Genomic DNA, 15,357 nt, shown 5'->3' with positions numbered 1-15,357 from the left:
TGGCAAGAGTAGACACCATGCATTGTTCCCAATATTAGGAACATTCTTTCACCATTAAATATTATGCACACTGAGGTTTTTTATAGACTATTTGCCAGAAGAATGAGTTCCTAACAATTTCAATGTTCTTAAAAGATGTTAAAATCATGAATGGGTATTGAATTTCACCAAATCCATGTTTTAAATCTTTTGGAATGATTATGTATTACCCCTTTGTTCTATTAATATGAAGTATAACATTCACTGGTTTCCTGCCATGACCCCACCCAATTATAGCCCTCAGGATGCTCCCCTCCCCCAGCGTCTGGCCACCAGAATCGGGTGAGCTCACCAACAGACCCTCTCCTCCAAGGGGGCACCACACCAGAAACAAGAGGCCTCTGTGGTTTTTTTTATTGAACTCAAATGATTTTTTTTATTAACTTAGATAGACACAAGATTTGACAACACTGAAAACAAGAACATTTCTCTGACCAGACTGCGCTGACTGGTGGAGAGTTCATCACACACAGAAAAGGGAAAGCTGTCTTATTCAAGTCGGTGATGGCGTAGAACCTCCACTGCCTGAAAAAGAGATTGCAAATAAATAAAGTACACAGAGAGGAGAGCAGCAGAGGCCTAGTGAGGAGATGAGGAAGAGGTGGGAGAGCAGCAGCAGCAGCAAACTACTCAAGATCAAAATAGTAAGAAAAATAGTGGCAGGAGCACGTGCTGAGGACGTGTCCCCGCCCCTCCCACAGCCAATACCTTTGGGGGCGGACAGCCCCAGCCAGAGCCCCATGGGGAGGGGGGATTCTCTGCAGGTGATGATGGGTCTCTAAGCCCGGGGCCCCTGAATCTCCAAAATACTTTCTCCACTTTGGGAAGCGGCCTCCCAGGGCCCAGGCAGCTCCAACAGAGCTGGGAGCCTGGGGAGGACAGGATGCCCATCCCCCAGAGCACACCCACTGAACAGCTCAGCACCGTCTGCAACGCACAGCCACTCATGTGTGCATAAACACTCACACACACGCATTCACACATGCACACTGACATTTATATTCACACTCTCACACCCGTACCTTCACACACACACATCCGTGCATTCATCTGCACTCATACCCATACACTCATCCACATACACCCACACACACATCCCCACGCTCACACACTCAAGCCCTCATGCATGAACATGCAAATTCACACACACATCCCCACACTCACACATGCACTCAACATGCACACTCACACACCCACACACAGGCACGCACATATTAAGTAAAGACCCTCCCTAGTGCCCTCCCCAGGTCCTCTCAGGCTGGCCCAGGAAGGGGCTGCAGCTGGGCATCCAGTCACCCGGAGGATGAGATCCAAACGTGAAAAGGACATATTTATGCATCAGCCCCAAGGAGGCCCCTGGTCCTCCGCTCCTCTCCTCCCCTGCAGCCCATGTCACAGTCTCTCAGAACTCCAGGGATGCAGTCCAAAGGCTGGCAGTCTCCCAGAAGTGGTCCTGGAGGGACACAGTTGGGGTGGAGGAGGGGCCACCAGGACCAGGGGTTTCCAGGCAACTTGGCACAAGGGAGGAAGCCATCAGCGCCTTTCCGTCTGCGGGAATCTGCGGGGCGCATGTGGTAGCCTGGGTGCAGCCTCAGGCCTCAGGGTGAGGCAGGCAGAGCTCTTCAGCCGGGCCCTGGGTGGCTGAGAAGGGCACATGGTGTGAGGCTCAGCCCCTCTGTCCCAGGGGCAACCAGGCTGCTGTGGTTCTTAGTCCCAGCAACTGAGGACCAGGACCGCAAGCAATCAGTGAGGGGGCAGATGTGGATGTGGGATGGGGGTGAGGGCCAGGGCCTCTCCCAGCTCCCCTCAGTGCCGCTCCTGGTGCACCAGTCAGCAGCACAGCCAGGACCGCTGCAGGCCCATCCAGAGCAGATGCTCCTGTGTGATCCTAGCAGGAGGGGCAGCCTGGAGACAGAGACATGGGGTCATGTGTGGGTCTCAGCTCCACCCCACCCACTTGTATCCCTTCCCTCCTATTACACTCGGCCCCAGGAGCCAGCCGACACCCCCACCCAAACTGAGAGGCCTGTGGCACTCAACACCAAGGAACCCCTGGTTAAGCCTTGCATGGGGCTTGGGTTGGGGTGGGGAGGTTTGTGTGTAAGGACCTTGCTCCCCAGGGGGTTCTGGGACTCATCTCTCCTGTGACCGTATCAGCTCAGACTGTCCCCCAGTTCTTGCCTGTGACTTGCTCTCACCTTCCCTGCCACGGGCCTCTCTCTCTCTCTAGATCTCTTGGGAGCCTGTGCTCCCCTCCCCCATCCCACTGTGCCAGGTCTCCCAGAGACTGGGGGGCAGGTAGGCAGTGCAGACCCAGAGGCAGGTTCAGCTCCCCCACTTCTGATCTATGTCACAAGGGCAAATGTCTCCCTTCCCAGAGCCCAGCAGGTGGGGAGAACCTGCTCCACCAGAGTGTCTCTAGCTCCATCCTTCCTTCCCCATGCCAGTACTGGATCACCAGGCCACCCCTTCCCTCGGGCTCTCCACCTGGAAGGCCCTGCCTCTCTTCGAGGGGTCAGGCAATTTTCTCGGGTGCTCCCCAGGCAACTCTAGGGTCAGGGGTGCCCCAGGCAGGGATTTGACTCTCTGGACAAGACCACAGAAGGGGCGGTTCACCTTCTATAAAACCAGTTCCTGCAAGAAAAACATGGGGACTTGAGAGTTGCCTCTTCACCCAGAGATGTCCCCGTCTCCCCAGTTGTTGCCTACCCTACAAGCCTCTTTTCCATCTGCTCTCCCACCCCGGCCTGACAGCTGCCCGCCACTCAAGGAGACCCCCACTTTCCCAAATCCTTTGGGACACAGGGGCTGCTGGAGGCTGTCCAGGACTGGAGCAGCGCATTCTGTGGCACCAGGAGGGCACTGGTAGGAGGTGGAGGGAGCGTGGCTGAGATGGGGCAGGGCTGGGAGGAACACGTATTTCCCTCTCTTCCCTGTCCCCTGATGCAAAGCTTTGGAGGGTGGCGAGGAGCAAGAGAGACAGCGGGAGCAGGCAGAGAGCAGTCCCACAGACCCGCCAGGAGGAAGTCTTGTGAAGGGCTGAGAAAGTGACAGACCTGGGCTTGGGCCAAGAACACAACCATCCGTCCAGGCTGCCTCTCGAGGGGTGGAGGACAAGGGGGCCAGCATCCGCTCTCTTCTAGGGCTTTCTCAGGGCCTCTCCAGGGCCATTTCCCTCCATTCCCCCGTGTTCAGGTGACACTACCGGGGCCATGGGCCGAGGTGATGGGCTGACCCTCCGAGATGCCCAGGAAGCTGCCTCTCATCCCCAAGTTGGAAATATGACAAGGTTGTCCAGAGGGCCTGTGTGCACCCTGCCTTGCCTGCTCTTGGCTTGGCAGCTTTCCAGGCTGGCTTCCACGGGTCTCTTCCTCCCCCAAGCCCCCCAGGGGCTGGATATGTAGATGCCATGGCAACAGCCTCCCTCCAGCCCGCAAGTCCAACCTCTGGTCTCCTACCTTTTCGGTCAGGGTCAATCATTCATGTTTCTAATGAAAAATTTCTTCCTTCTGCTCCCTCCTTAGGCTAAAGTGAAACAACAGGTTGGCTGCACTCAGATAATTTCCTTGAGTTTCATGGAAAGGGCCCGTTTTGAGAGTTTCAGTGCAGTTTGTCACCAGGCACGAAGTGGCTGGCAAGAGCTGGGGCTTCGGGACTGCGAGGTCGTTTCCATACCCTGCATGTATCACCATGATTTTCATTGCCCACTGTTGTCTCAGCATCTTTCATTGTGGCCTTTCCTAATACTTCGCATCCTGATGGTTGTATCTCTAATGTAGGAAGAGATACAGGTGGGTCATTTCCAGTGTCATTTGTGAGCTTTAACCCTGTTGGAATAAACAGAAGAATCAGCCATCTGTTTCCCAGAACAAGAAAACTGTCGGCATGGAAGAAAAATCAATGCTGACAGCTTTTTAAAAATACAGGAAACAAGGGATTTTTGGTCCAATCTGGACAAAATGGCACAGACCCATTTTCCCCTGGACTTCCTTTCTGGGCACGACTACAAATCCATTTAAGAATGCAAGATACAATGAACAGAGAATTCTATAAAGTGGTAAGAGGAAGGCAAAATGGTTTGGGACTCCAGGACTGGAAGAGTAACACAGTAGGTATCTTACATCCCCACATCCAAAAATGTAGGCAACCCAGATCTCGTGTTTTCCAAATCTCAACCGAGCAACAGAAGGCTACCTGAATAGGCTCACTCCATCCGCAATCGGAAACGGGAAACCATCTGACAACATCAGAACTCCAATCGGAGACGTAAGATTGGTCATGCAGAACTAGCAAGATGGACCTAGCTAACCAGCCACTAGCAGCCGGCCCCAGGAAGCCTCTTCATCCCTATGGGTCAGAGATTCCCACTGAGAGACACTCTAGCCTAAGTAAAGATCTTCCTCATTCCTCACTCTCTGGCAGCATGAGCAGGAGCACATGGGAATCCCAGCAGTACCACATAAATCGAGAAGACCAAAATACCATAAAGGCTCTGAAAATTAAGCTGTCACTAGACACATATTCCACAAAGTAGAAAAGACCCAGTGTAGCCAAAATAGGTAAGTAGGTAACATTTTTTAAACGATGAAAGAAATCGAAGAAAACTTGAAAAACATACTGTGTTCATTGTTTGGAAAAATCAACACAGTAAACAGATCATTCCTCCTCAAATTCACATGTAGTTTAATGTTATTTCTAGCAAAATTCCAAAAAAGTTTCTTATAGGTAAGCGTATTCTAAACTTTACATGGAAAGGGACAGGCCCTAGCATAGCTTAAAATAAAATTAATCTTGACAAAAGAATAAAGTGGGAAGAAAGACTCAAACATAACTCGATGGAACAAAACAGATACACAAGTATGCCCAACTGATTTTGACCAAAGTGCAAAAGCAATTCAATGGAGGAAGGCCAGCCTTTTCAATAAACAAGGCTGAAGCAACTGGACCTACACAGGCAAAAAAACAAATGAGCTTCAATCTAAATTTCGTATCTTATATAGAATCTACTCAATATGAATCACAGACTTAAATGCAAACTTAAAAAACTTTTAGGAAAAACTTAGAAAATTTTAGGGATCTATGGCTTGCCCTGATAGCAAACATACAATCAGTAAAAAGAAAAGTGAAAAACTGGGCATCAAAATAAAAAACTTACTCTGTGGAAACCCATGGGAAGCGGATAAAAAGAAAAATATACAGACTTGGGGAAACTACTTGCAAACCATATACGCTAGAAAGCACTACAATCTATACAAGAACTCTCAAAATTCAACAGTTAAAAAACAACCAAATGAAAACCATGGCAAAGGCCGTTCCACTGAAGATAATATAAAGATGGCAAATAAGCACATGAAAAACTACATATCATCAGCTATTAGCGAAATGCAAGTCCAAGGCACAATGAGATAACATTACATACTTAACAGAAAGCCAAAAAATTTTTAAGTGGTAATACTATTAAACAATGGCAAGAATGTGGACAAACGATCACATCCATTGCTGGCTAGGAAGGTCAAATGATGCAGCCACTCTGAAAACCAGTTTAGCATTCAACATCTGATTACCATATGAAACGGCAATTTCACTCCTTCACTCTCTATCCCAGAGAAACGCAAACTTACCATCTCTACACAAAATTCTGTACAGGAATGTTCATGGCAGCTTTATTCACAATAGCCCAAGACTGAAGACAGCAAAAATATCTTTCAATGGTTTATCAATATTACAGAACACTTCTCAGCAGTAAAAATGAATGAACTACTGATACACACAATAACTTAGATGAATTTCCAGGGAATTATTGTGAAGGAGAAAAGTTAATCTCCCAAAGCTGTATTTTTGAAATGACAAAATTTTTAAAAACTGTAAGCAGATCAGTGGTTGGCACAGGTTGGTGACGAGGTAGGGTGTGGGAGGGAAGGGTGTGTTGTTGTATTGATAAAAGGGCAACAGGAAGGATCCTTGTGGTAATGGATCTGCATTGGGGTGGTGAATATACAAACCTCCACGTGATCAAATCTTATATAACTAAATACATACACACCCACCAATGAATACAAGAAAAATGAAAATATGAATAAGGTCAGTGGACTGTACCCACTTTATTATCCTGGTTGTGACATCATGTACGTTTGCAAAAGTTATCACTGAGGAAAATGGGTAAAGTGTATATGGGTTCTTTGTGTTACATTTTAAATATGCATGTGAATCTACAAGTCAGTCAATAAAGAGGTTAATTTTTAAGAATATAGAGGAACAAAATCTTAAAATTGTTAAGCCTTTATAAAGGCTCCTATTAAGGAATTTTCTCCTCTTCCTATATGTACGTTTACCTCAAAGAGACTCTCGAAGAATGTCCTCGAACTCTTAGGGACGTTGGGTCTATGGTTCTTGCCCTTGTGCTAAACAGATCACTTTAAGTTTAGGGTGCAATGATAACACTCTGAGAATAAAACTTGGAGGTCATGGACTGCCATCTAAATTCCAGACTATTTTCAGAAAAAGTGAATAACTCTCTATACTTTTATTTACTCTAAACATTTAAATGGGCTGAATCTTAAACTCAGTATCTTCTTTATATTCTACCGTGGCTGTGGCTGGATGTGCAATGAGGAAGCTAGGAACTAACCCTAAGGACACACGGAAACGTCGTGGGACAGGAGTCCTGTGGTATTCCAGCAGACCTGGTTAGAGATGAGGCAGCGGAGACCAGGATGGTAAGAGCAGAAGAGGTTGAGACATGGTTGTATTCAGGAGCTCTTTTGAAGACAGAGTTAAGAGTACTTGCTCCCTGATTGGCTGGGGGGTAGGGAATAACCAAAGGACTGGAAAAAAGGATAACTGAGAGTTTTGGGCCTGAACAACTGGGTAAACTGTGCTTTCTACGGACATGGAAAAGATCTGGCAAGAGTGGGCTTGCAGGGTAGGGCAAGAGTATGATAGATCAAGCAGTCTACTTAGGAGAAAGATGTGTATCTGTAAAAAGCTCTCCAGGTGATCTGGATCTGCCTTCCCTCTCCCCTCACACCATCAAGCTGAGAACCAACCCACTGCTGGGACACTGGGACACTCTCACAGGTGTGCATTTTCCACGAACTGAGGATGTAACAGATTGCTCAATTGCTGTACAAAGGAAAGGAAGACTCTTTACCTAGAAAGGTGACATCCTCATAGAGTTCTTCCATTACATCAAAGTAGAGGGTTTTCTGTTCAGGGGTCATTATTTTCCATTCTTCCTCGGAAAAATACAAGGCCACATCTTCAAATGTCAATGGACTCTAGAGAAGAGAGTAAGCTGTAGTTCAGTACTCGCTACAACAGAAGCCGTCCTATCACTCATTTCTGAATTACATGGGAGGCCAGTTACCAAAAACGTTAAGAGAAGATTCAAGGGAAAAGGAGTGAGAGAACAGGAAAGGTGCCCAAGAGATCAGTACACGGCTTGGGAGGTGCCCAATCCCACAGCGCCAATCCTAGTTGTCTAGGGAACACCCGGGGCTAATGTGCCTCAGAACATCTGCTGTGTAAGGCAGGATCATGGGCAGCAGAGAAAAGCAGACAAGGCCACATTCAGGCTGCCTGAAAATGCTTGTAAAGTACAGCTCACCTGGGACTTAGGCAAGGTGAGCTTAGATGCCAACTTGCAGCTTGGGGTGCTTTTCTCCTCAGAAAAGGTTGGACTCTCTTCAGCAGGCACAGCTGTGGGGAAGGAGCCAGAAAAAAGAATATATTTTCTGTTTATGAATACCCCAAACCAACTTCTACAGTTTAGGACTCCTTCAGTAAAGACAGCTCACCTTCACGTGTGTGTGTGCACACGCGAGCTCACACATCTGCACCACAAGTGGCCTTCTCATAAATTAGAACCAAAAAGCCACCACTCCATAGAACTGGTTCCCAGTTTTCATTAAATGAAAGGAAATCCACTGCTTTTCCTCTCATTAAAGAAAATGTTCACTGAACTAGGCAAGCATTAGAGGTGTTTGAAAATTAAAACCTTGGTGGGAAACATGGGAGATTTCTTTTATCACTTTTTTCCTGGTGTACAATTCTCTTCCCATTCTGCCACTGACAGCCCATTTCTGATCCCAATTTCTCCTCTAACTTCTAATGGTGAGATGACCCCAAACCCCCGCCTTGTCCTTGCTCTACCTTCTTCTCCCCTCTCAAATTTCTATAGAGAAAGGTCCACATTGTGAATACCAGGGTTCTGTGGTTTGGATGCTTCTGTACCCCAGAATGGCCTTCACCTTCACCCACCACGGACCTACTGTACTCCCACTAGACAGTCATCCTAACTGAAAGCATGACTGGGCACCTGGAAAATTCCCATGGAATGCTCCCTGAACCAATTACAATCACAGCTCCCAGGAGAAGATAATGATGATGAAACTCCTCACCTCCTTCATCCACAGGCTGGCTTTCTTTGTGAGTATTCCAGCGCGGCTCCTGCAGTACCTGGTATATATTCGAACTTTCTCCCTGGAACACACCCATTGGTTGGGGCTCTGCTGGCTTCCACTTAAAGCCTGGGGCCACTGCTGTTCCTCCCAAGAGCGCTGTGTCATTTCCCAGTTGGTGGGTTGTGACCTAAAAATAACCCCCATCCTCATTAGAAAAGAGCTTTTGGTTTTGGGGTGGTGATGGAAGAACAAACAAGAGTAGAGTCCAGGTTTGGGGAGTGTGTAAGGAAATTTTTAAAAATGAAGAGATATTGCGCCATGATTTTCTCACAAGGAACTGTACACATGATCTGGGAAAATCAGATTAAAATGAGAGAAGCTATGACTTGCTTGCCTCCACACCTCCTTGGACAGCCACAGCTCAGGCCAAGAGCAGGGTAGGGGTAGGCTGCCTGTTCTCTCACTGCCTCCAATCTCTTGCTTTCTAGACTTGGATCCTTGATTTAGTGGACTTTTATTTTCTAGTTTCCTCTAAAGAATAAGAAAATGAATAAAAGAGAGTTTTCTGTCAGTTGGATTTTCCAATCCTCCCACGTCCAGGGAACAATTTCATGGACAAAGGGGATGCAGCGGAGGAAAAAATGGGGGAAGAGCTGGATTCAACTTTCCGCCATACACTTCAGGTGTATAAGACACTTGTGCTCCTCAAGGCGGGGCTCTCAAGGAGAAGTAGGCTGCCATCTCCCCAGGGCAGACCTGGTTACCTACTCACCAGCAAAGCCAAGGCAAAGCATGAAGGCAGGCCACGGAGACGCTTTTCTCCTGGCCCTGCGATGTGTGTTCCCAGCCCAGAGAGCACCACGCCTCAGCATTCTGATTTTCTCCATTTTACTGTGAGCTTATATCTTGTTTCTGATCCTTTTTCCCCTTTTCTCTTTCCATTTCTTCTCTTTCTTTGCAGTCTCCCCAGAAAGGTTTGATTTATACTTTGGCTGCTACACTCTCCTGCCTTTGACCTTTAAAACCCTGCATTTGGAGGTTTTTTCCTCCCTTCCTAGCATTTTCTTGCCTTTTATTTCTTGGCTGCTAAGTCCTGTCTCCTTGGCCATGCTAGGCCAGGCCCACCACCTTCAATTCACCCTGGCCCTAAAGAGGGCAAAGTGCATTTCTTTTTCTAAGGCCAGGAAAAGACTCTCAGGAACTCCCCAACCTGAGAAGCTGTCAGTGCAAGCCTGTGATTTCAGATTGCACTTAGTTATTCTAAAGGAACAACAGAAGAGTGACTTAATCCATCTCATTCTCCAATTATTGACCCCTCTTTCACCCTCTTTCACAGTGTACATGTAAGAATCTTTCTGCTCACCTCATTGCTTATTCCACCACATTCTCTGTGAAAGCGGTCTACCAGGGCCACAGCCTCTTTGACGTTCTGTGGATGATACTTCTGCACCCAGTTCTGGATATGACTGGGCAGAACGTCCAGGAACTGCTCCAGCACCAGCAACTCCAAGATTTGCTCTTTTGAGTGGATCTCTGGCCTCAGCCACTGAGAGCATAATTCCTGCAGTTGGCTGACAGCCTCATACGGTCCAGGTGTGTCATGGTAACAGAAGCTCCGGAAGTGCTGGCGAGCACTCTCAGGATGAAGACTGCCCATCTGTGGGCTGGATTTCTTCCTCTTATTGGAACTCTCTTTCACAGACCTCTTAGTCCCCTGTAAAACCTCCACATGTGGGTACAAGCATGCAGGCGCCTTCACAGGGCTCATCATTATTTGCTCTGGGAACAGCTTTTCTTCTATTTGTGACATCCTCCTGGGCCACCTGATAACTGAGGCCTTGTCAGCTTTGGTACAAAACCAATGAGTGGATCTTCTCCCCAAGGGCACTGAGAGAGGGGAGGGAAAAAAAAGTACACGTCAAGAAGAAAGCCACATGACGCACATTTACTTACTTATCAGAGAAGAAGAACAGAAAGTTATCAGAAAAGGAGGAAGAGAAAGTAACCGTTCTGCCTCCTCTTTAAAATTAACTGCCACTCGTGAAGGCTCAAGACTCAGGACATGTTTTCAACCTTTCCTCTGTTACCCAACTTTGAAACAAATATACAACTCTGGAAAGACAAATGTTAGTTCATCACGTTTTCTTTAAGGTTGAGGAATAAAAAACTTACACGCATTTGCTAAAAGGAGCTTTGATGTTATCCAATACTTAATCTGTGCACTTCCTGTCCCACCTTTAAAAACGGGGGGTATTTGACTTTCTCTACATTTTAATAGATCATTCCAGTTTCTTATCCTCAGTGAGATGAGGGACAAATGCTCTGTCCCTTCACCTTTTATGCAGAATGATTCCTTTGCTCCATAGAACATCTAGATTCTCTTGCACATCATATTAATACTTGAAGTGAAACTGAGACACCAGATCAGAAAAAAATAGAGAAAAAGTAACCTTATTCCTTTCAGCAAGTTTCCCCCTCTAAGCTATTAGATGCCATTAACACTGCTTCTTTGGGACCTCCTGGGAACACATATGAATGTCACTGTGCCCCTTGTTCACAGAAGGCAATGGCACCCCACTCCAGTACTCTTGCCTGGAGAATCCCAGGGAGGGGGGAGCCTGGTGGGCTGCCATCCATGGGGTCCCACAGAGTCGGACACCACTCAAGCGACTTAGAAGCAGCAGCAGCAACAGCAGCAGCAGCCCCTTTCTACCTGTGTATGAAAATTTCTGCTCACTTTACTAGAAAAACTGACAGCTGGCTTTGTTTCCAAGATATCCAAACGTCACACTCTTAAAACACACACACACACACACACACACACACACACGGAGAAACAGGGACGATAAAGGTTGTTTGGAAACAAGAAAGGTCCTAGAAAAGGTAACCCTTGTCTGGACTTGGTATTTCCTCAGGGTCATGAGAGGTTTTTAAACAAGGCTGACGATGGCCTTGAGAGTCTCATTTTCTCAGAGGTGACCCAAGAGAAACGACAACAAGGCTCTTTCAAGGAAGCCACAGGTGTTCAAAGAAATGGCTCGAGAGGTACAGGGACGCTGCCTGCGCTTCTCTGTCAGCACAAACTACTGTCTTGGAGGCGGAAATGACCTCTTGCTCGGAGCTTCCCTGCTAGTTCAGTTTGAGTAAAGAATCCGCCTGCAACGCAACGCAGGAGACCCCAGTTCGATTCCTAGACCGGGAAGAATTGCTGCAGAAGGGATAGGCCACCCACTCCAGTATTCTTGGCACTTCCCCTTTGTGGCTCAGGTGGTAAAGAACCCGCCCACAATGTGGGAGACCTAGGTTCGACCCCTGGGTTGGGAAGATCCCCTGGAGACGGGAAACGCTACAGTTTCCCCCAGTGTTCTGGCCTGGAGAATTCCACGGACTGCATTCGCAAAGAGTTGGACACAACTGCGCGACTTTCAAGTTCACCAGTAATATGGGCATAAGCCAGCAGAAACGGGCAAGTTTCGCTGGGTGCCCTGGTAGGCCTTTCCGCCCTATGGCCCACCTCCACCTTCTGGGTCCAAAGTACCAAAAGCTCTCCACGCACCAGCAGCCCCCGGAGTCTACTTCAGCAGCAACCCTGGGTTTTGTTCCACACGGTGTCCAGAAGTTTGCTTCCGGAGGTTAGATATGACTGTAGGTGCCTGCCTGAGTACCGGCCTCCTCGAGAACAGGTATCGCCGGGTCTCAGACCCGCCCGCCGCCCGGCAAAGAAGCCACAGCGCCATCGAGAAGGCCGCCCGCCCCGGCTAACTTCCGCCCTTCCCCCCACCCCCGCCGGCTCGTGAGGTATCTCTAAGGGTACGGCTCGGGATTTCTCGGCGCTCTCCTGACCAAACCCCCAAGGAAAATCAGCTTCTCGATTACCTCCACCCAGCTCTGGCTTCCGTGGACGCCAATTCCCTCTTCCTGGGCTCGGCTATCAAGTCACCACACCTCACGCCGTCGCGGGGAGGCAGGCAGGTGCGGGTTCCCGCGCCCCCGGGGGCGGTGCCGGGAAGGCGCGAGGCCCCGGGCGCGCGCGGACCTTGCGAGTTCAGTCTCGGCGTGACCCCTCTAGCGCCTCGAGACCCTACCCCGGCTCGCCATTCTGGGGTCTCGTGCTGTGGGCCGGGCGCCCACCGGAAACGAAAGGATGGCTTCCGGTGGCTGCGTGATAGCCACGCCCATCACACCCCCCCCCTCCTCTGCCCCCCAAACCTGCGTAGGCGCGCACCCGCGAGTCAGGAAGCGTCCCGCACGTCCGCCCCATCCTGGGGTCAGCCCCGGATGCAGAAAAAAAGGACAGTTCAGGTCACCGAGTCTCGGGCTCACGGGAGTCCTGGCGGCGACGCGAAGGAGGTTGTCTCCTGCGAGCGTCCGCGATCTCCGACCCCCCCGCCCCCCCTCCCCCCCGACGTGCCGCGTGTCTTGCGTCCAGATTACTGCCGAATCGCGTTCCAACAGCCGGGGTGGCCTTTTCTACCGCGCAGTTCGCCTGGCTAGGACCCCCGTCTCCGAAAGTCATCACTAGGATTGTCCCGGGGACTCGAGTTAGGAGGCTTTTGGTCCTCCTGGCCAGACCCCTCGCTGGATCAGGAGCAGCAGTCCCTCATGTTTTTAAAATCCTTCTCTGGTTTGCAGGCACGTGCTTCCCAACTATTGTTGTTTATTCTTGTTGCTGCTGCTGCTGCCGCCGCCGCCGCCGCCACCGCCAAGTCGCTTGAGTCGTGTCCGACTCTGTGCGACCCCATGGACGGCAGCCCACCAGGCTCCCCCGGTCCCTGGAGTCTCCAGGCAAGAACACTGGAGTGGGTTGCCATTTTCTTCTCCAATGCATGCAAGTGAAAAGTGAAAGTGAAGTCGCTCAGTCGTGTCCGACCCTCAGCGACCCCACGGACTGCAGCCTTCCAGGCTCCGCCGTCCATGGGATTTTCCAGGCAAGAGTACTGGAGTGGGGTGCCACGGCCTTCTCCGTTATTCTTGTTAGCTAGGTTTGAACCTCGTGGTGTCCCTTCCGTTTACATTTCGCTTTGACGTGTAAAGAAATTCAGATACAGGACGCGGCGTCCGCAGAGTCACGTGGATTACAGGTGGCAGATTTTAGACCAATTGTAGGTCTCCTGTTGTCATACCCCATGCTTTTGCTACTGTATTAGGCGTCCCTGAAGGACAGGACTCTTGTTTCATCTTACACGTCCTGTAGTGCTTAGCATAGTTCTTTGGAGAAGGCATCTTGCTAAGAACCCGGATATCTCAGGTTGTCAGTGTCTCCAAATTTTCATCCTTTACCTAAGCATTGAGCCATTTGGCGGAGAAGGCTATGGCACCCCACTCCAGTACTCTTGCCTGGAGAATCCCATGGACGGAGGAGCCTGGTGGGCTGCCGTCCATGGGGTCCCAACAGAGTCGGACACGACTGAAGCGACTTAGCAGCAGCAGCAGCAGCAGCCCCTTTCTACCTGTGTATGAAAATTTCTGCTCACTTTACTAGAAAAACTGACAGCTGGCTTTGTTTCCAAGATATCCAAACGTCACACTCTTAAAACACACACACACACACACACACACACCACACACACACACGGAGAAACAGGGACGATAAAGGTTGTTCGGAAACAAGAAAGGTCCTAGAAAAGGTAACCCTTGTCTGGACTTGGTATTTCCTCAGGGTCATGAGAGGTTTTTAAACAAGGCTGACGATGGCCTTGAGAGTCTCATTTTCTCAGAGGTGACCCAAGAGAAACGACAACAAGGCTCTTTCAAGGAAGCCACAGGTGTTCAAAGAAATGGCTCGAGAGGTACAGGGACGCTGCCTGCGCTTCTCTGTCAGCACAAACTACTGTCTTGGAGGCGGAAATGACCTCTTGCTCGGAGCTTCCCTGCTAGTTCAGTTTGAGTAAAGAATCCGCCTGCAACGCAACGCAGGAGACCCCAGTTCGATTCCTAGACCGGGAAGAATTGCTGCAGAAGGGATAGGCCACCCACTCCAGTATTCTTGGCACTTCCCCTTTGTGGCTCAGGTGGTAAAGAACCCGCCCACAATGTGGGAGACCTAGGTTCGACCCCTGGGTTGGGAAGATCCCCTGGAGACGGGAAACGCTACAGTTTCCCCCAGTGTTCTGGCCTGGAGAATTCCACGGACTGCATTCGCAAAGAGTTGGACACAACTGCGCGACTTTCAAGTTCACCAGTAATATGCGCATAGCCAGCAGAAACGGGCAAGTTTCGCTGGGTGCCCTGGTAGGCCTTTCCGCCCTATGGCCCACCTCCACCTTCTGGGTCCAAAGTACCAAAAGCTCTCCACGCACCAGCAGCCCCCGGAGTCTACTTCAGCAGCAACCCTGGGTTTTGTTTCCACACGGTGTCCCGAAGTTTGCTTCCGGAGGTTAGATATGACTGTAGGTGCCTGCCTGAGTACCGGCCTCCTCGAGAACAGGTATCGCCGGGTCTCAGACCCGCCCCGCCGCCCGGCAAAGAAGCCACAGCGCCATCGGAGAAGGCCGCCCGCCCCGGCTAACTTCCGCCCTTCCCCCCACCCCCGCCGGCTCGTGAGGTATCTCTAAGGGTACGGCTCGGGATTTCTCGGCGCTCTCCTGACCAAACCCCCAAGGAAAATCAGCTTCTCGATTACCTCCACCCAGCTCTGGCTTCCGTGGACGCCAATTCCCTCTTCCTGGGCTCGGCTATCAAGTCACCACACCTCACGCCGTCGCGGGGAGCAGGCAGGTGCGGGTTCCACGCGCCCCGGGGGGCGGTGCCGGGAAGCGCAGAGCCCCGGCGCCGCGCGGACCTTGGCGAGTTTCAGTCTCCGGCGTGACCCCTCTAGCGCCTCGAGACCCTACCCCGGCTCGCCATTGGGGTCTCGTGCTGTGGGCCGGGCGCCCCACCGGAAAACCAAAGGACGGCTTCCGGTGGCTGCGTGATA

At 50.1% G+C, this 15,357-nt stretch overlaps 1 protein-coding gene across 3 annotated transcripts; it reads right to left on the bottom strand.

Annotated features, from left to right (window-relative positions):
* Positions 1-395: 395 nt before the first annotated feature.
* Positions 396-15,127, bottom strand: LOC113889097 (zinc finger protein 75D-like). Of its 3 annotated transcripts, none has more exons than XM_027535949.1 (7): positions 15,064-15,127; positions 9,805-10,328; positions 8,439-8,628; positions 7,646-7,737; positions 7,190-7,316; positions 3,498-3,866; positions 396-564 (listed from the first exon to the last, which is right to left on the bottom strand). In XM_027535949.1, exons 2-6 carry the CDS (start codon positions 10,249-10,251, stop codon positions 3,640-3,642), a joined length of 1,083 nt encoding a protein of 360 aa, XP_027391750.1. In that variant the 5' UTR covers positions 10,252-10,328; positions 15,064-15,127; the 3' UTR covers positions 396-564; positions 3,498-3,639. The 3 variants fall into 3 exon arrangements, with proteins under 3 accessions (XP_027391750.1, XP_027391749.1, XP_027391748.1); XM_027535948.1 differs by lacking the exon at positions 15,064-15,127 and adding an exon at positions 12,318-12,500 and having other exon boundaries at positions 396-1,944; XM_027535947.1 differs by lacking the exon at positions 15,064-15,127 and adding an exon at positions 12,318-12,500.
* Between the last annotated feature and the right edge of the window lie 230 nt (positions 15,128-15,357).

The sequence above is a fragment of the Bos indicus x Bos taurus genome, unplaced genomic scaffold (assembly GCF_003369695.1).
Source record: "Bos indicus x Bos taurus breed Angus x Brahman F1 hybrid unplaced genomic scaffold, Bos_hybrid_MaternalHap_v2.0 tig00003509_arrow_arrow_obj, whole genome shotgun sequence".
In the NCBI taxonomy this organism is placed as follows: Eukaryota; Metazoa; Chordata; class Mammalia; order Artiodactyla; family Bovidae; genus Bos; species Bos indicus x Bos taurus.
This window is presented reverse-complemented; position numbering and strand designations above follow the sequence as displayed.

Excerpts from the sequence above, each read along its gene's own strand:
- LOC113889097 (XM_027535949.1), bottom strand. The coding sequence starts at position 10,251 with ATGTCACAAATAGAAGAAAAGCTGTTCCCAGAGCAAATAATGATGAGC. Across the intron at positions 8,629-9,804 it reads GTGGTGGAATAAGCAATGAG|GTCACAACCCACCAACTGGG; the intron begins GTGAGCAGAAAG and ends GGTTATTTTTAG. Across the intron at positions 7,738-8,438 it reads CCAGCCTGTGGATGAAGGAG|CTGTGCCTGCTGAAGAGAGT; the intron begins GTGAGGAGTTTC and ends CCTTCCCCACAG.